Raw genomic sequence first — 21,186 nt, forward strand, 5'->3', positions numbered from 1 at the left:
TTTCCCTCATTTCCAGGGAAATAGCTCTTAAAGCCTGGTGTCCTTTCCTCTGAGCTCCCCCTTCGTGGCCATATGGACACTTCTCCTTTAATTCTAGCAAAAAATCTCCAGCTCCAGTAACCCTAGGGTATTCACTTGCTGTTCTATGCACAGACATCCTAAAGTAGGGGCTGAGTCTTCCCTTATCTCAACCTCACAATGTGGGCACAAAACAGGGCTTCAAGTCTGACTCTATTTAAAATATCTTTAGACTTTCTTTTTATTTAAACCACTTTCTCTGTTCTCATCGGCCAAGACACAAACACAAACACACACACACACACAATGCTAATAGCTGACATGGTCCCAGGGTTGTCTACTTCCTCTGCACATACACACACACACACACACACACACACACACACACATATCCATACCAATCTTGTCTGGCCTTTCTCTCTGAGGGGCTAGTTAGCATTTTATTAGTACTTATTTTGCCAGAAAAACAGGCTCTCATGTGGTGACCTTAAAGCTTCTGAGCCCACTAGACTTGGACTTGGACTTTCTTGCCTTTAGGCTATATGCTTGTGGCTCTACGAATCTTCAGTCTCAAATCTTACAGCAACTTTTGCAAGCAGAGTAGTAACTGCAATAGTCACTATATCTGCATTGTGTTATGTGAGGGGGAAAGAATTAAGATGCTAAATACTAGGGTTGACTCCATGGTGCAGTGGTTAAGTGCAGTGCATAGGGAGCCAGATCCCACACAGTTGACCATGGTTTGGATCCCATGGCTTGAAAAACACACTGGGCGTGTGTGTGTGCATGCCCACAATCCCAATGGTATGGAGTAATGGAAATGGGATTGCAGTGTGACCATGCCCCATATGGAGGGTGCTCTTTTCTCTTCTCTTCTTTTTCCTTTCCTTTCCTTCTTTTCCCTCTCTTCTCTCTCTTTCTCTCTAGTGAGCACACACGCCTTCTGGCAATTAAAGAGGTAAAGTAGAAAAAGATACAGGATGCCGTGTACGTTATATTCTATGTGAGAATAAGTGACAGAAATTCTATTTGATTTAGTGGGTATCCACATAAAGAAGCAGTGAAAACAAAGAAATTAAAGTGTTATCTTGGGTCAGCCTGTAGTGTGGTCATTAAAATGTCTGGATCCTATATGGTCAACTGCATGGTTCAAGCCAGAACTGGTGGCTTGAAACACATACTGGGCACCTCCGTGTACATTTTCAAAATTCTGCAAGGAGAGAAATGGGGAAAGAATGGTAGTGTGACCATGCCCTACGAGAGGTGCTTTACCTCTACCTCTCTCTCTCTCTCTCTCTCTCTCCCCCGTCCTCCTCCTCCACCTCCTCCTCTCCTCTCCAGTGAGTACATGTGCCTTCTGGCAGATTAAAAAAAAGATGTTATTCTTCTGAGAGAAGGGAGGAATGGGAATGTGACGAGCCATCTCCTGTGTATACATTTTGATTTCTTTTCTATTTATGGAGGGAAGAAGAAAATGAAACAGAACAAAAACTCTACTGGAAGAACGGATGACTAAATTCTCCAGAGAGAGAGAGGTCTTTTAAGCCAAAGAGGCTCTTTCAGTCCCACCTACTGCAATCCTAAATCGTCCCTTGCCCCAAACCATTAATCATGTATGACTTGTGCTATTCTTTCATGCAATCAAGTTAAGCCTGTATCTTGTCCTGAAGCCACAATAAGGAATCTGAGAAATCTTTTCTATCAACACTTTCCACAGGTGATGTGCTTACTCACACAGGGACATGTACCAACCCCACTATGGGTCTCTGGCTTTTCTTCAGCCCTGTATTTCTTCCCCTTTAGATTGGTTCAGCTGTCATAACGAACTAACTCCATAAGCTGGAGAGCACTGACTATATTCTAGGAGTTATCGCCACATGGTAGCCCACATGTTTGACCCTGAAAGCTGACACAATGGTAAGTAAGAATTGGTGTCATGACTGCAGTTCCTGGTACCCTTACCAGGGCTTCGACCCCTGTAAAGCATGATGTATGCTTGTTCTGACAATTGGCTGCTATGGAATGACTAGGAAACATTCTGGATGAAAGTTCAATCCCTACAGGGCACCCGAGTACATGTAAAAGCTCCCAAGGGCCTTCTTAACCTCTTTTACTGCAGCCAGGAATGGCTGAATCTCTGCCTTCCCTGCGAAGACCACATTCGTTCCATCCATAATTGGTCTGGGTACCCCTCAACTGTGTTAACTGTTGTGTTGGCAGGTATGGCCACCATTTAACCTCCTCAGCTAGATCCATCCTCGGGGATTAGGATGATGCCATAATGTGCCCATATGACAGGTTCAAACCAAGGCTGCACACTCACCCAGTCAAAAGTTGAGGCAGAGTTCTAAGTGATCAAGAGACTCTCTGAGTCCGTCAGTTCTCGCTTGCATTGGACACATTAAAGGCCTTAAATGATATCTTTGAACCTACTCAGAACTGGCAATTATCTTCTCTGGGGTCCAACAACCATGCCAAAGAGTGTGTCCGGAGTATACTTATATACTCGCACAGCTTCATTCACAGTCAGCTCAGCCTAAGCTGTGCAGAGTGGACACTTTCCAGACATTGACTGAATGGCACTAACCGTGACCTCTTGCTAACATCAGCAGCCTTTGGAGTATTATACAATCTGTCTATTAGACCACATAGAAAATCAAGCCCAGCATTACAGGATTGAAGGACCAGCAATAGTTAGGATCGAGCACTGCTTTGGCATAAAGGCCAGTATTATCTTCAGGCTCCTTCAACTGCTGAGGAAACTGGAGCGAAGGATCCAGAGATGTTCTCCCAAAGGGATACTTTGCTGTGTTCTTTGGGGTTTACTGACATTTTGATTGCTTCCACCCTTCCATTTTTTGAGGGCCAATTAACCTGGCTTTGTCTTAAAATGGGAATCTGCTTTCTGATCTTTAAGGATATGTCCATAGACACACACCTTTCAGATTCAACTGAGATTTTTTTATTTTAAACAAACAATTGTACTCACCGCAAATGAAAAATTACCTCAAGCAGCAGCCTCAGAGAGTCAGCCTGCTTAATCCAGACCACTGTTGCCCTCAGCAATAACAGATCATCTAGTATATTGGGAGGAAAAATGCAATTTTTTTTAAGAACAAAAGGAATTATTTATAAATTACAAGTATCTTAACAAATATTTAAGGCAAATACAAAAAATGTTAAAACAAGAAAAATGTAAACTTGTAAAATGCAAAGGTTGTGTATAATTTTCATTCTATTAGCAGATAACTTAATCAAAATGAGATATGAGTCAAAAAAAAGAGCCATTATTATAGTTTCAGAAAAAGGTTCTGTTACTTGAATTTATCGTTTTTATTATCTCCGTGAAGAACCACCGGCACACATTGTTGGACTTGAAATAGCTTTTATTTCTGTTCTTATTTACTCTATGTTCTAAAATGTACCCCAGATGCTAGCTGCACACCCAGCATGTGCTAACATAGGTGCTGACCCCACAGAGCCCTCCAGCCTGCAGGTGGGCACAGTGTGCTGAAATGCCCACTTCCTATTAGCATGTTCGCTTTATTCTCAGCACCTCTGTCCATCTTGAACTGACTTAAAATAAGAGTAGAGGGAACCAGCAGTTAGCGTAATGGCTATGTCGCTGGACTCCCACGTAGTCGACCGTGGTTCGTGTCCCGGACCCGGTGGCTTAAAACTCACGCCGGGCGCGTGTGCGTGCGTGCCCAAGATCCCGAGAGGAGAATGGAGGAGAAGGGATTGTGGCGTGACCATCCCCCCTGGGGGTGATTTCTCTCTTTCTGTCTCTATGTCTCTCTCTGTCTGTCTGGCGAGCGCACGCGCCCTACAGTGAAAATCTCTCCAAAAAAAAAAAAATAAAAGAATAGATGAAAATAGTTTAGATGGGCGCCAGCTGACATCACGGCAGTTAAGGTGTCTGGATCCCTCATGGCTGACTATGCAGTTTGAATCCTGGATATGGTGGCTTCAAAAACATGGCAGGTGTGTGTGTGGGTGTGCTCAAAATCCTGAGAGGTGAATGGAGAGTGGTTGGAGAGTAGCCATCTCCCCTGGGGAGCTGCTTTCTCACATTTCATCCCACCCACCCAGCCCCTAGCCCTGGCAAGCACACACCTTGTAGCAACCTTAAACAAAAAAGTAATAGGTTAGAGGGTTTCCTTCCTCAGAGCAAGTAGCATCTGTGAGAAGCCAAAAGACAATTCTAAAATAAAGACAAGTTTTGCTTGTACCATGGTATAAGGAAAGAGCTTAGGTATTTAATCCAAATGCCCAGATTTTGGAAACTGGTTTAGTTAAGTTATTGGTTGTTAAGTTATTGGTTCAGTACTAGTCCCCGGTTACTCAATTAAACACTTAAATGTTGCTGTGTAACAAGGTATTTTGTACATATGACTGAAGTTATAGTTGATATTAATGTCATGTCCTGGTTTATTTTGGCAAGCCTGATTCAATCAGTTGGAAAGCCTTGAAGGCTGAAGATTCCGGGAAAAATAGGGAACCAGCAGTTAGCGTAATGGCTATGTCGCTGGATTCTCACGTAGTCGACCGCAGTTCGCGTCCCGGACCCGGTGGCTTAAAACTCACGCCGGGCGCGTGTGCGTGCGTGCCCAAGATCCCGAGAGGAGAATGGAGGAGAAGGGATTGCGGCGTGACCATCCCCTCTGGGGGGTGATTTCTCGCTTTCTGTCTCTCTGTCTCTCTCTGCCTGTCTGGCGAGCGCACGCGCCCTTTAGCGAAAACCTCTCAAAAAAAAAAAAAAAAAAAAAAAAAAAAAGATTCCTTGAAAAAGAGAAGAAATCCCACCTGTGGACAGCAGCTTTTGCCGTACCTACAAAGCTTCACTCTACTCAAGCTCTGCCCTTCCTGGCTGTTCTGTACCCATGATCTTCCTGTCTTAACTACCAGTCCTATGGATTTTGGACTAGATTAGGCAGTACTTACAACCATATCAAACAATTTCTTGTAACACACATATATAATACACGATGGAACTTCAAATAGTTTGCAGAAAATACATACTGTGAAAAAAACTATGCAAAGGGGCCAGCAGGTGGCGTGGTGGTAAGGTCCTAAACTCGCATGGCTGACTGGTTTGAGTCCTAGACGTGGCAGCTTGCTTTCTTATTTTCTCTCTCTCTCTCTGGTGAGCACACATGCCCTATAGCAAATTAATAATAATAAAAAAATACAACTATACATGGATTTCAAAATTTCTGCACCAAAATTAACCTGCACTAACTTTTTCTAACATGTCTGAACAAGATCTAGTTTGAGGTCTAAGATAAGACATCAGTTTCAAAAGAGCTTCTGTCAGAGCAATGTGAATTCTGCTAAAATTGAAACTGGAACAAACTTTAATTTTATGGTGAAGCATGAGTGGAAGAATGGTGAAATAATTGATGCTTTATGAAAAGAATAAGACAAGTCCCCAAAGAAATTGACCATTTACAAATGGATTGCAGGTTCTAAGGATGAAATGAAGCTGAAAATGCTACACAAGGGGGCAGACCATCCATATCAATTTGCAAGAAAAAAATTAATCTTGTTGGTGCCCTAAGTGAATAGCGCTGATAATTATTCATAAAAGAAATAAGGAACTCAGTTGGTTCAACTTATATAATCCTGACTGAAAAATTAAACTTTCTGCTTGATGTGTGTCAAACTGTTGAGTCCAGATCAGCTACAGACAAACACAGCTTTCAATGGAAAAATTTTTTTTTCCAATAGAAATTTTAAATGAATTAGGAGCAAGATCCTGAAGCATTTGTTTGAAGAATTGTGGCAGGAAATGACACATGGCTTTAGTAATAGAGATCTTCAAAACAGTTCAGGGAAAGTGCATATTATGAAAAGCCTGTACATAGATTTTTGAAAACTGTTTGCACCAAAATAAACTTGTACAAGAGAACTTGAAAAAGTCTGTGGAAAAAGTAGAATTGGAAGATAAAAATCTATGTGTATACATAGATTTATTATATGTATCTATAATACTTTATCTCTCAACATAAGTGCCATCCAGGTTAAGACTTTTATTAGCAATGATACCAGCCAACTTAGTCCATTCTTAACGAACTGAGGGTTCTGGGAATTTAAACACATCAATGCAACCTTTGTTACCTCAGCTGAAGAAAAATAGGTATCCTTTAAAGATTTTTTTTTTTAATTAGGAAAAAAGTCAGAAGGAACCAAATCAAGACTGTAAAGTGGATGTCTAATGTTTCCCATTGAAACTCTCTCACAAGTGTCCCTGTTTGATGAGAGGAATGAGCAGAAGTATTGCTGTGGTGGAGACGGACTCCGTGGTGAAGCCTTCCTGGGCATTTTCCTGCTAAAGTTTCAGCTAACTTTCTCTTAATACTCTCAGCATAAGATGATGTTAGCATTCTCTGGGCCTCCAGAGAGGCAAAAGGCAGAATGTCTGTGTATCTGAAAACCTGTGGCCATGACCCTTGCCCAAAGGTCTGCTTTTGCTTTGCAGGACCACTTCCACCTCTAGGTGGCCATGCTTTGCCTTCAGAATCGTACAAAGGAACACACAAAGGTAAAAACCTCATTTCTGGGTTACTTTTACTCTCTTTAAACCACATCGTAAAACAGCGAATGTAATAAAAAGATTTATCTTATAAAGACATAACTAGAAATATGGCAAAGGCAGAGAGGCAACCACAAAATCATTTAAGAAGCAAAAAAAGCAGACAGACCAGTAGCAAATTACTCAACAGACCTGAAAATGCCAAATCCAAAATCAGCCGAGAAACATACTAAGAACCTTATTATATGCAGGCTAACACTGATAACTCTATGACTTGGAGTATAGCGGATGCTTTAAATGTGAAATGGGTGAAAGCTGGGTGGAAAAACAAACAAACAAAAAAGATTCCTAGATGACAAGCTAGGAGACAGGGGTATGGCCATTTCTTCAATTCAGCAGAAGTCAGGAGATTTATTCCCTAGAGTGTGTGAAGATTTCTGGACTAGGGGACAATGCCACAGAGCTGAGAATTGGCACTACAGTGAAAAAACAAAAGGATGAAGTGAGAACGTGCTGCCATATTGAACACTGAATGCAAAGAGCCCAGCCTTCTTCCCCTAATGGGTCAGGTTGACCCTCTACTCAAAAGAGAAAGAGTTCCTTTGGAGAATCTGATAACTTCCTGAAGAAAGGCTTGTACAGACTGTCACTGAGATTCCCCAATGAGCCCAGCCAGACCACCCAACAGAGAAACTCAGACTACTCACTTACTCATTTATTCTGGAATTTCAAATTACCCATGCTTAATGACTAACAGACACCCAGATACCTGAGGTTAAATAATGTCTAAAGGTACAGGACTGAGACCAAGACAAAAATACAAAGAAAAACATAAGACATGTAGAGGAGCTAGACTTATGTGGGCTGAAAATAAAAGTCTATACTATTCTCAGATAAGAAATGATATTATGCCCATGAAACACGTATAGGATGCTGTTAAAGGGTCTGTGAGAATTAAAACCCTATCAGCTAAACTGAAAAACTCATAGCAGGGGATTGAAGGATACAACAAAAACTGAGCAAATCTGCATGAAAGAAGAGCAAAATGACACAAAGATGCCGAAAGATCAGAAAAGAGTGCAGTCCAGGGTATTGAACATGTGGGTAACTGACACTCCAAAAAGGAGAAGTGAGAAGTAACGGGCAGTTGTTTATATGGATGTTGTTCTTTTGGCCCTCAGGGTCTCTGTGTCTATTCCCAGGCCTCCTAACCTGGATATACTCATCCATACACAAGGATGAAATCAAACTTTGCTGCTTTTTTTTTTTTTTACTTAATCCAGATGTTTTCTAAAAAGCAGTAAGAGAGAGAGATGATCCAATGATCCAATCCTCCAGCACTCCAGTAGTTTTTGCAATAGGCCGGGCACAATGATACTAGGGAAAGGTAAACCTAATCACCTTCCTGGGGAGAAAATAAAAACTCAGATGTGGGGTTAACCCATTCTCCTTACATTTCTTCATAGAAAACAGGAGATCTGTCAATGGAGAGAAGGAAAGAAAAATCAAATGAAGAAAACTCAGGAAAAAAAAAAAAAACAGAGGAACCAACATGAAAGCTGGCATCAGACTTACAAAGTAACAAGTCTGGTTTGGAGCAGGAACTCAAGATAGAAATGTGGGAAGCCATCAGCACCAAGGTACTGGTGTATTTCATGGAGCTTAGGCAAGGGCTGAATGTCAAGGTGACCTTGGCCCAAACTATTTCTATCATGCTTATCTTAACATGCATGGATGAACTGCCTGCTCTTCAGATCAGCTAGAGGGTCGCTTCATCCCACAGACGTGTCCAGCTTTCACTTACCCTGAAATCAAGAGGGTAGTTATGGTTGAGTGTTCATGGGCATAACAGCCCATGTCCTCTAACCATATTTCTGCCAATCGAGACCTGGCTGTGGATAGTATTGCCATGGGCCCTGACTGCCATGGGCCCTGACTGCCATGGCCCTGTTATTCCTGGGACTTGTTCAAACCCTTGCTCACTGACATCTTGCTATCAAGATTGGATAATGATGCGTCCCCCCAAAGTTAATGTTTTGGAATTTTGTCCCCGGTGTAATGGTGCTCGGGGATGGTGAGACATTTGAGGTGAAGCCTATGGGCACCAATTGAACCATAGAGGTATCATCCTCATGAAAGAATGAATGCTGCCTGGTGAGACCCACTGAGTTTTAGCTCTCATAAGAAGGAGTTGGTTCTCATGAGAGCAGGTTCTTATTAAGAAAGACAGACTGTCCCATGTGCCTCTCTCTGCACACACCCACCATCCCCTCTGCTTCTACTGGCCATGTAGTGATGTAGGCTGGCCTGCTGCCAGCCCACGCCTTTCGGCTTTCTAGTCACCAGAACTGTGAGTCAAATAGACCTCTCTTCTTTACACATTATCCAATCTCAAGTATTTCTGTTAGCAATATGGTAGTGAACAGGGACACTTCTTCAAAGTAAATTCTTGAAAATCCCGTGGGAAGCTGAGGTCCACTCTGACCCAGAGGACTTCATTTAAGAGTGGCAACACGATGCTTTTCCCCACAGAGCTAAGTGTGCACTTGATGTCCAATGTTGTCAAAACTGGACAATATATTGTTTGAAGATAACTTCCACTGGGAGTGAAACTGTATAGAAAAGCAGGGAAGTTATTAAACTACCAGTCAGGCCATGCTTACTTCAGTAGAGGAGATAAAGAATTCAAGTGAGTGGAGCATACAAGGCTTCAAGGTAGTGGTAGTGTCTTGTTCCTTCGAGATGTACGCATCATCCATTTTACTAATTAAACTACACATTTATATAGTGCCCATGCTCTTCTATATGTCTACTTCTCAGTTGGGAAAAAAGTGCATAATAGTACAGGTGAACCCAGTGTGATGCTGGGTAACCTCAGTGAGATGCCAGGTGACCTCACAGTGTGACGCTGGGTAATCTCAGTGGGAATGCCAGCTGACTTCACAGTGTGACACTAGTGACCTCATAGTGGGATGCCAGGTGACCTTGCAGTGTGACACACAGTGGGATACTGGATGATCTTAGCCAGACATTGGGTGACCTGACAGTACGATGCTGGGTGCTATTAGTGTGAGGCTGGGTGACCTCATTGTGTGACACTGAATGGTCACACAGTGCAATGCTGGGTGATCTCAGTGGGATACCAGATGACCTCACAGTGCGACATAGGGTGAACTAAATGGGACATCGGGTAACCTCAGTGTGATGCTGGGTTGACCTCACAGTGTGAGGCTGGGTGACCTCATGGTGTGAGGGCAGGTGATTTCATAGTACGATGCTGTAAGGCACCACAATGCAGGCCCCAGACCAGGTGGAGCTCACTCACCAGAACCTCAGATAGGGCCCTGAATGAGAACATTCGAGATCCCCACAGCACTGAGCTCACTCCTTTCTGTTTTCTGTAGCCCAGCTCAAACCTGAAGACCAGAATGCGAGGACCTGAGCTCAGGATCTGCGTCTCAGACAGATCAGCTGCCTGGCTGCAGCCACCACCCCATGCAACAATGGATAGAGGACAGACGGACAGATGGGAAGGACAGGAGGGCGCCCAAGAGAGGCTGATGTGACAGGTGACAGGGACCCCTGATCATCACAAGCACTGGAAACAATCAGTCAGCTAATCGGGATGCCAGGCTGCAGAGGAGGAAAGGTGTCGGGCTGAGGAATATGTGCAGGCCGAGGGAGTGTGCCGAGGGGAGGGAAACTAGTGAAATCAGGCGTCTCCACACACAGTATGTTACAGAAATTGACCTTTATTTGTTGTACTAAAGTCTGCTTAACTTTTGATACAAAGTAACATTTTAGTACAGAAAATCCCAGTCAGATCAGTACCTGTCTGTGCACACTGTACCATCGCGGTCCAACTCTGTCCACAACTTAGAAAAACAGCCACCCGCCCCAGGGTATGCGAGTAATGCCTCAAGAAGACTACAGTTTTTCTTAGTTGTCTGAGCTAGAAAACTTGTACCTGTAAAACAAAGGACAGCATTGAGGACTGAAACGTGTCTCTTTTTTGAACAACTGTGCAAGAAAATATATCCCTTTTTTTTTAAAAAAAAAAAAAGTCAGTAATGGCTAAACTACAATCTAGTGTCTAGAATTACAAAGAATAAAATGAAATCAGAGATTTCTGGCTAATAAAATGAAATGTCAGGAACAGTACTAAAATACAGGTCCTACCCCAATGACACTTACAGGGAGCCCAGTACAGTACCTACTATTAACAGGACACACAGTTTAAGGAGAAACCACGTCAAATCTTCAGCCAGACATCTCCGGCATCAGAAGAGCAACAACAAAACCCCCCCAATGGAGACGTCCTTATGGAGTAAGGTTCATGCCATGAGTGCTGTAACCAAGATGAAAAAGGTCCTGGTTTTTCTTTTTAGACTGGTGATAGTGACAACACTAACCATTGATATTTCTCCTAAAAGTACTTAATTCAGTCTGAAACATGAATGTTTTCATATCCAAAAGAACTGGTGCACCTGCCACGTTCCATAAAGTTTAAGAATTACCCTGCAAACATTGCACTTGATAAAGGCTGTCGTGATTGGCAGAACCTAGAGAACCCAGCGGCATGCATCAGCCTAGCTTAACCCTGCCGGGAACCAACGGTGTCGTCGTGAGCCCAAGGTGCTCCCATGGACCAGACATGATGCTTAAATAATAAATGCAGATGGAGAAGACACGGCTGTGGAAGGCAGGAATGAGAAAGGCCGAGGGAAGTTTGTAAGAATGCCAAAGTCGCCTTCCCCCGTGCAGGAGAAAAACACTGTCAACCAGCAAGTGGGCCCCACAAGGCACTGGTTCTGCCACCACCGGCGGTCTGAGCACCTGCAGTCATGAGGTCCTTCCAGGAGAGGTGCCACCGAGGAGCAGGAAGTCTGTCAAAGCTCTGGTCCCACTGACAAGAACCTCCCAAAGCAAAGCCTGCCACGAAGTTCCAGGGTCATCTTGCCAAAGATAGGGACAAAATCAACACCAAAGCAACAAGGGGGTGGCCGGGGGAAGGAGGGGCTGGGCACCGACAACATGGAGCCGTTCAAGTAAACATAAACAACCAAATACTTAGAAAAGGCTTGTAAACTTGTGATCTGAAAGGTTCTCTTTGCAGCATCTCTGATCGGCTGGCTAAAGAAAGGTGGGTGCTGAGCCCCTCTGTCAAAAGTCTTCTGTGTTTGCTGTTCTGTTGTAAAGCACACGTGTGAGAGGGGCAGAGTCTGCTGGCCCGGGCCCAGATCCTGTGCAGCCAGGGCCCTCTGTCTTTGAGGAGGTGCTTTTGGAGTCCTGGTCCGGGATCCTTCCCCTGCGTGTTTGTATACAGACAGGCCTCTATTTTTCAGTCGCTAGAAAAGAGCTGACCAGGTCTCCATGCTGGTGGGCAGCCATGGCCAGTCCACAGCATGGTGTTCTCCTAGAGTGGGCAGGCTGGAATCCACAGGACTTTACTTTGTTCTTGATTGACCATTGTCAAGATCTGAGTGCAAATGCTTGACAGGGCTCCTCCCTGGATGACCCCTGCAAAAGAGTCCCCCAGACAAACACACATGTCATCCAGCTCCAAGTAAGGCCCAGGTCTAAGGCAAGTCAGCACGGCCTGCACTCTTCCTCCTGGATGGTTGTCTGCTGAGCTACTTTGAACTCCTGACCCAACCTCCCTGATTCTCTCTATGAGCAAGAAATAGAGAGAAAGAGAAGACTGTACCTGGTGAGCTGACCACTCACATATAAATGGCTCAGCCCACTGTAATCACACCCTGAGTTAGGTTTGCCTACTTTGCACTTGGCGGGGACAGGGTGTGTCCCCACACATCAGAGTGGGAGAGCATGTCTTGATGGTCCAATAAGCAGCAGGATTCTATAGGAAATGAGGTGTTTAAGGAAGCAGGTATCCCGAGGCCAAGAAGAGTGTCCCGGCACAGACGGAAACTCTTTTTTTTTCCAAATCAGCCTCAGCACCATCTGCCCCACAGGTATACAAGACCCGGGTCTATGCACACGAGACCAGGCTACTCCATGTGTGCTCTGCAGCACAGCACCGCCAACAGATGGCTCCCCTGGGGTAGCAGCACACGATTAGAAATGCACAGTGAACATTTGGAAACCACTATAGAAATGATATCGTAGGGTTTTGTCTTTTAAATCTAACCCCCAAAATCTTTTCTAACTTCAGGAGTTTTTCAATTTTACTTCACTAGGAATTGTTAATGTCTTTGGATAAAATATTGAAAACTAAAGCACACACAGGGACGCACACTCCTACACACACACACACACACACACACACATACACATCTGAAGACAGCAGCAAATGGCCCTTCCGCAGGTAGTGACGCACCCATCAGAGAACGCGATGAGAGCAAGAGACACCAGGAGCTCCTAGCACAGCCTCGGGGACGGCGCTGCTATGAGCAGGGCGCCTGTCTGGTGCAATGGCTCACAGAGCCAACGTTCTTTCCCTTCCTGAACCTATGGAAGCCTGAGAGCACGGAACTGCCATGTGGAGTCTTCTGGAAGAAAATGAGAGTGGAAAATCTATCTACAGTCGGGAAGAACCTTTTTTTAACAGAAGGAAGACACACAAACTGACAAGCTTCCAGCCTTGAGTGTAGAGTATTCCTTACTATTTCAGGGAATACTGACTTTTCATCATTCTTCCGCAAAGGAAAATGCTGAGAAAGCCTGACACACTTCTGCTTGAGCACGTGAATTAGGCGTGTGAGCAATCCTTGTGCTGACACAGGAGTGTGGGTGTGATGTCTTTATTATTTCTTGTATCTCCCCATCCTCACATAGGCAGTGTCCCACTCCTTCGCACATCAGTATTCACTATTTCTGGAGCTCTTTCAGCACCTCTCTGGCTATGGCGTTGGTCTCGGCCACCACCAGCCACAGACTCTGCTCCCGGCACCATCTGTTCTCCACCTGGCAGCCAGAGGGAGCAGCTCTGGAAGCATGACTTGGATTACGCCACACTCCTACACACACACACACACACACACACACATACACATACACACATGAACACACAGGCACAAAGAAGCATTCACCTGGATCACAGCAGCCTCCACAATGTGATTAAAATCCCTGCCCCCTCCTCTCTGTGACCACAATGCTAACCCTCTACAAATGGCTGATTGTCCTGAAGAGGCTGAAAGCCAGAAGGTGAAAGAGCAGCAGGGAAACTGAAGCCACATGGTTGAGTTTGTTTTATTTGGAGAAAAGATGAGAGATGGTAAAGGTGCAGCCTTTCTTCACCAAACTCCATGGCAAAACTGGCCCTGGAAGGTGCTGTGGATAGCTAGCCACAGCCACTGCCAGCCCACAAGGGCCTCTCTGGTTCCCGTGTCCGGGGACGCTACAGTGGCCACATGGCATCTGTGCTGTAGACAGATCCACCACTGCACATGTGAAAACAGACCATGACCTGAGGCCACCAAGAGCAGTGAGCCTGATGTTTCAACCTTACCAATCCTGATGCTGACTGGGGCCATGGTCGGAGATTCTCCCCTGTAATGAAAGGGCCCCCAAAAGCAATCACAGCATCCAGGAAGTGTGGGTTGCTGCCGCTGCTAAGAGCTACCTGCCCCCATCTCTGGGCCCAGCATACATACCTGTGAAGTACCTGCTGTACTCCTGCTCAATCTTCTGAGCTGTCTCAAACTGCTCTTTGGAATGCCTCTGAGTCACCTTGTCCCTCAGGTAGATGGGGTCTCTCTGTTCCCTGATGGGATAGTAGGGAGGAAGACTGAGTCTCAAGCCTGCTCGAGCCCTCCTCTTTCCTTCTCGGTCCAAGGCGATAGGAACCTCCATTAAGGCAGGGGTGGCAGGTTGTGGTGGAAGGCCCCGTGTGGCCACTTGAGCACAGCAACAGCCCTTAGGCTCCCTTAGGGGAGCTCTGGGTAGAGGGGGCAGGTGAGTACCCCAACGTGCACATAGAGCACAGACACCAGAAGCTTGGGAGCTCAGAAAGGCAAAATATTGTGGGGCTTTGGGCAGCAAGTAGCCCAGCCAGTGCAGAAACTGAAGCTTGGTGAAGGCAAAAGCTCATGGGAGACGAGCCGGCTGGTGGCTGAGCAAGACCTGAACAGGTGAGCATCATATAGAGAGCAGGGGGTGGGGGCGGTTAGGGAGTTATGTGGACAAACGTGGCCGCACTCAAGGATCTGCAGCAGCCCACGAGGAAAAGGGCGGCAGGCGAGGAGGGGCTCTGCTTAGTTAACACAGCATGTGAATGGAGGACAGGGGCTAGAGAGGGGAGGGTTGTTTTCTATATGCTCTATTTCATGGCCCACAATCACCTCTGATTCTTGCACCCCCGCACCCCTAAATGCCACCAGCCCAGGTGAAGCAGAGCCCCAGGGAGCCAGGCACCTACTTGATGTGCTTGGCACTCTTGTAGTGGATGAAGATGACGATGGGGTAGATGTGCATGTGGTGCAGCCGCTCGATGGCGTGGGGGGCGATGTCCAGGAGGCAGTGCCGGTTCTGGGGGGGAGGGGGGTGCAGAGTGAGCACTGGAGGGAAAAGAGGGACCAGCCCTCCTGAGGAGCCACCAGCTCTTCTGCCACTAGACGGTCCCACACTCCCATCTTCCAGTTTCCACCTCACCCCACCAGTGAACACACAAAGCTCCCCACCAACAAGGCTGCAGGCCAGTCTTTGAGGAAGACGACTCGTGATGAGCCCGCGCCTGAGGCTGCGACTGAGCCTGAGCCATGCTTTCAGTAGCAGGACCTTGACAGAAAGTGCGCCCCTCTCCAGACTAAGGTGCACGTGGACGCACACACACACAAGTTCAGTACATGCATTCAAACACCCCACCTTGGGATACCCCTTGAGAGACCCCCTCCCCAGTTCCAATCTCTCTCTGGATCTTCTGAGAGAGAGAGAGGCAGTGCACACACACAGGGTGACTCCTCTGAAAGCAAAAGCACATAGTAGCGAGGAAGGGAGACCCAGGAGCAGGTGTACTCAAACCAGCCCCACACAGCTGAGTGCACAGGAGGACGAGAACCAGGCAAAGGGGCCCCGACTTGCACACGGGGAGTCTAATACAGTGCTCATACAAGAGCTCAGCTCTCATGGTAAAGACAAAGGTACCTTTTCTGTTATCTCCTTGATTGAAGCCACCGTGGTCACATCAAAATGGCCACTCCTCCGTTTATAGTCAACAAACAGGCAGTCTTTGACACCCCGCTCAATGGCCTGTTGGGAGGCCTTCATCACCTCTGCAAAGCACAGGCACGGGAATCAGGGAATCAGGACATCCCGGGGCCCTGCCCAGCGCTCAAGAAGTATGGGAAGAACATCTGCACAGCAGCGTCAGGAACCGGGTCCTACTGCCCTCTCTTCCAGAGAAGGAGCAGGGCCCGGAGGCTTGGAAACACCATGGGGCTAATCCTGGTGCAGCCACCCACCACCCAGGGGAGGCAGGTGGACAGGGTCACAGTGACAAACACACACTTACCGAGGGGGCACCTGCAGAACTTGCCGGGTGCCTCGTTCACCAGCATCTCCTTCACCACGTCCAGCAAGGGGCCCAGAACCAGGACTGGCCTCAGAGAGGTACAGTCCACCTTCTGGACCCGCTGATAGGCCAGGCTCACTGTCTCTGAGGGACAGAGCACAGCAGCGTCACAGGAGGGCAGAGACCCCTGTTCCCTGATCCCATTCCCCCCAGGTAGCCCACCCCCCTTTCTTCTTCAAATCCAGAACCGGAGAGGCTGACTGACTCGTTCCCATTTGCTGGGACTCCCTCAGCCTTAGCATCGAAAGTCACAGGTCCCAGGCACACCAGTGCACACTCCTAGAGTCAGTCCAGTGCGAGTGCCCTCCCCACCAACTGCGCACACCAGAGGCTGCTGGTATCAACCAGTCATTTCGGCATTTCCTTCTGTTCCAGTTCTTCCTTCCATGGCTCAGGCCTGCTTCCTCTGCTCCTAATTGCCATCCTCTGCTCTCTATGGATGCAGCCCTTGGGGTCTGGCGGGTACAGCCACCCCAGCAGGCAAGCAGGCTCATGGGACCCAGGCCCACTGGGCGGGTGGTGGAGATAAGGCTCCCACATCCTTGTCCCTGCCTGTGAGCTGCAACCGGGCAGCTGCTGTGAACCAGCTGTGATGATGTTGATGAGGACTACCCCGAGGCAATGGCAGATCCCAAGATACTAGAGACCAGGGTCCCTGGGTGATCCCCAGACCCTGAGTGATCTCCCCTGAACCAGCCACCAGCTCAGACTTGTCCGAGTCAGAGAAATGAACTGCCATCATTTACACCACTGCTGTTCAGTCTCAGTTAAAGCAGTCCTGCCACCATCCCAGCTGATACATGAGTAAACCAGCACGTCCACTGAATGAACACAACAGTCCTTGCAGGAGGGTCAGCCCATGGCCAAGTGATTAAGGCAGCTGATCAGAACACGGTTTGAGTACTAGACTCAGCAGCTTGAAAAACATGCTAGGTGTGTATCTGTGTATACCCATTCCTCACAGGGAGTGCTTTCTTCCTCTCCCACTCCCTCCCTCTCTAGTGATTGCATATGCCCTCTAGCAAATGAAGAACAAAAAAGTGGCAGGAAAAGACAGTCTAAAAGCCAGTCAGAAAGTTGGGCCGCCAGTGGCATGGTGAGTTAAGACAGCTCATCACATATGGCCAACTAGCTAGTTTGAATCCCGGATTTGCATGTGCCTATAATCACAAGAGGAGAGTGAAGAAGGGATTATATCATGACCACCCCCCACGGTGTTTTCTCTTTCCTCTCTCTCACTCTCACTCTCCTGCAAGCATAGATGCCCTATAGCAAACTAAAAGACAAAAGTAATAAAAATGAAGTAGAATCATAAAAACACTTGATTAATCCAAAGTTACAAAAAAGGAAGAGCCAAGGAAACACAGAACAGGTAAGATAAGTAAAAAACAAATAAAAATGGTAAATGTACATCATATCTTATGTAATGAGTTAAATACTCTTGAAACCAAACAAGGACCCCCCCTAATGCATTTTCTAAGGTTCTTGAAATACAAGGTCCATTTACATTGTAATGGCCCAGAGTAAGGGGAAGTCTTCAGACTTTGGTTATGATAATGAAACAACATGGACCATGAGTGAGGGCCATTTGACCTCTAAGACTCTCACTTAAAGGAAAGAGTATTTTGATTTCAATATGTAAGATGTTTTGTAGGCTGGAAACTGTAAGCTATGAGCTCAAAGACCCCAAGCTGAATGGCTCCAGAAACCTGAAGAGAAATTTGATTATCTAAGGCCTTGCCAATCAAGAATAGCCATGAGATGACCAGGTCCTCTTGAACCAATCACTGAACTGATCATGCGCCTGGGACCTCTGCCCCCAATTTTGCCCTTAAGAAAACTCATGTGGGGAACATCTTGGGGAGACTGGGTCTTTTCAGCATGAGCTGCCCTCTCCCTTTATTTTGTGCTTTGCAATAGAGCTGTACTTGCCCTCATCACACCATATGCCTATAGTTTGGTTTCATAGTACTTGGGCGAGCAAACCTGATTTGAGTTCAGTAACACTCTTGATTAAACAAAAAGATGGTCAGGGTGTGTTCAGACTGTAAAAATACCTCATGCTATTCACTTTTCTGTAAGTGTATCTGCACTTTGCTATACATACACTTTGATAAAAGACGAACTGCCACAGTAGGTTAAAAAATACTCCATGTTGCTTAAGAGATACTTATAACGGGCCAGCAGGTGATGCGGGGATTAAGGTGCCGGACTCTCAACGTCTGACTGCAGTGTGAATCTGGGATCTACACCTTGAAGATCATGCAGGACGCGTGTACATGTGTGCCCAAATTCCCAAGAGAAGAATGGAGAAGGGATAGCGTGGCCATCTCCCCAGGGGATGACTTATTTTCTGTCTCTCTGTCTCTCTGGTGAGTGCACATGACCTATGGCAAAAACCTAATAAAATAAGTGTTAGGCCAGAAGCCTTGGCAGCTTGGCTATAGGGGTTGGACGCCATGCCACAGTCAACTAATGTGACCTGGATCTAGTCTGTCAGCAGACCTGCACTGCACTTGGATCTAACTCGGATGCAGCACACGGCGTTCTACACTGCACATGGCACCAGACCCTACATGGCACAGTTGTCTGCTCTCCCCCTAAACCATTACCATACATGGACTGTTTCTACCTCTAAGACACTCCCCCTTCCTATACCCTTATAAAAATCGCTAAATCCCTCCCTAGGGCACGACTTCTCTGGCCTTCTCTCTGTGTCAGACCAGAGAACCTTGCCCGGGAGCGTTCCCAATATAGGATCTACATTCCTATTTTCTCGCGTGGTCATCCTATTTCTTACATCTGGTGTCAAAACCCAGGAGGAATTTTGTGTCCCGCAGTCCCCGTGAGGGATTCTCCTCCCCTGAACCAGGAACTGACCTGCCAACTGCCGAATAGCCACCTGCCCTGGCCTCTGACAGTAAGTCCACCTGCCTGTGGTTTCCTCTGGGACTCAAACCTCTGGGTTGTCTGTCTGAAAATGCGGCTGCGCCAGGGTCCCCTCCGACTCCTGGAGCTCAGGTGATTGTGGAGACATCCCAATCCTCTCCTGCCCATCCTCCACTCCACTCCATGAGCGCAAAAGGGATTTGCGACATCTCTCCCTTTTCTGCTCACTTGAGTCCCGGACACAATGGGTAATACCAGGTCCATCACCGAGCCAAAGATACCCCTGGGCTGTCTGCTCCGTAACCTCACCAAATTCGAACTCACTGAGGATATCTACCACAAGCAGCTATTCTACTCCACTGTGGCCTGGCCGCAATACCCTTGGGATAACGGGTTCAAAAGGCCTCCTGAGGGAATTTTTAATTAGAATACCCTCACCGATTTGGATAACTACTGCCAAAGGGTAGGCAAATGGCTGCAGGTTCCATATGTCCAAGCCTTTTGGGACCTATGCTCCCGCCCCTCCCTCTACACCACCTGCACTACTGCCCAAGTCCTTCTTGTAACCAGAACGCCAAAGTCTAAGACCAACTTATCCTAGAGGCAGATCTCTCTCCTATAGACAAACCACTCAAAACTCTTACCACCCCTCCTTCCCGGTGCTCCTCCTGAGTCCCTCACCATACCCCAGTACCACTTTGGCACTGCCAATCCCAGCCCCTCACCACCATTCCCCTGGCTGTACCACCGCTGCCTCCTCTTCCTCCATATCCTTTGCTCCCATCCCCTCCTCACCTGTCTCCAGTTAGTTCATACCTGCTCACAATCTCACCCTTCTCCCACCCCTTCCCCCAGTTCTAACTTCTCTGCCCTCTCCAGGAAGTGGCGGGAACAGAGGGTATTGTCAGGGGCCACGTTCCCTTCTCTCTCTAAGATCTCAAATAGAAGACTCAATTCTTTCTCTGCTAACCCCATGGCTTTTATCAAAGAGTTCTGCTATCTTAGTCAGGCTTATAATCTTACTTGGCATGACCGCTATGTAATCCTGTCCTCCACCCTTACTGTGGATGAGAAAGAGTGAGTCCAGGCTGCAGCCTGAGAACATGCTGACCAAGCCCGCCTGGTCAACCCAACTCTTCCAGTCGGACAAGCAGCTGTTCCTATTACTGCCCCTCCCTCAGACTATCAGGTAGGAAACTCTGGCCCCCCAAAAACAAGACTACATGATATAATGCCTCCTGGCTGGAATGTAGAGATTGTCTCTAACAAAATTGTCAGTTTTGACAAACTCCGGAAAATCACCCAAGGGGGCAGATGAAAACCCAGCTGTGTTCCTCAATCGCCTTACAGAGACCTTAACCCTTTATGCACAATTAGATCCCGCTTCACCAGCTGGGACTACAGTTCTGGAGTCTCACTTTATTACCCAGTCAGCGCCTAATACCCGTAAGAAACTTAAACGGGCAGAGGATGGCCCTCAGACCCCAGTCTGTAATCTGGTGAAAATAGCATTTAAGGTTTACAATGCCTGGGAGGAAGCGGCTGAGGCTGAACGCCAAGCCCGCCTTCACCACAAGGTGGCACTCCAAACCCAGGCCCTGGTAGCAGCCCTGCAGGGGCACAAGAATGGGGCTTCCTCACCTAAGTCCGTTCACCCAGGACCATGCTTCAAGTGTGGGAACATGGGCCACTAGGCCCTTGACCGCCCACCAAACCATGCCCCAAGTACAAACAGCCTGGTCATTGGGGAAGTGACTGCCCAATGACTGACTCATTCCCGGCACCTCCACGTGGGGGACAAGTCAGCCAGGTGGTCCCCTCTTTGGAGCTGTTGAAGCTAGCTGCTGACTGAGGAGGCCAGGACTCAAAGACCCCCATCACCCTTGCTGAGCCCAGGGTAATGTTACAGGTAGCAGGTAAGTCCATCTCCTTTCTTGTGGACATGGGGGCTGCCTACTCTGTCCTGCCCTCCCATTGAGGGACACTTTTTCCTTCTCAGATCTCAGTCACGGGAATAGACAGCACACCCTCCTGCCCACTAGGAAACCCACCCTGGACTCCATATAGATGGACGACCTTTCTCCCATTCCTTCCTAGTTATGCTGACATGCCCAGTCCCTGTCCTGGGCAGAGACTTCCTTCACTAATTGGGAGCTACCCTCCATCTTCTGGCTGCAGCCCCTGCCACTCATTTTCTCCTCCCTCTCATTTG

The 21,186-nt window shown here is 47.1% G+C and overlaps 1 protein-coding gene and 1 long non-coding RNA gene across 2 annotated transcripts in view; one reads left to right on the forward strand and one right to left on the reverse strand.

Annotated features, from left to right (window-relative positions):
- Positions 1-1,826: 1,826 nt before the first annotated feature.
- LOC106735530 (uncharacterized) lies at positions 1,827-10,627 on the forward strand. The gene is made up of 3 exons (XR_001370819.2): positions 1,827-1,935; positions 8,020-8,193; positions 9,958-10,627. It is a non-coding gene; the product is annotated as an uncharacterized LOC106735530 (long non-coding RNA).
- DLG5 (discs large MAGUK scaffold protein 5) overlaps positions 10,605-21,186 on the reverse strand; it is a gene marked incomplete at its 5' end in the record, with an annotated part of 144,348 nt that continues 133,766 nt past the window's right edge. The window contains 5 exon segments of the mRNA XM_014590273.1: positions 10,605-12,073; positions 14,170-14,279; positions 14,934-15,043; positions 15,659-15,786; positions 16,026-16,169. Of these exon segments, the coding sequence (XP_014445759.1) occupies positions 11,970-12,073; positions 14,170-14,279; positions 14,934-15,043; positions 15,659-15,786; positions 16,026-16,169 (596 nt within the window).

Source organism: Tupaia chinensis, unplaced genomic scaffold (genome assembly GCF_000334495.1).
Source record: "Tupaia chinensis unplaced genomic scaffold, TupChi_1.0 Scaffold000424_1, whole genome shotgun sequence".
Taxonomy (NCBI): Eukaryota; Metazoa; Chordata; class Mammalia; order Scandentia; family Tupaiidae; genus Tupaia; species Tupaia belangeri.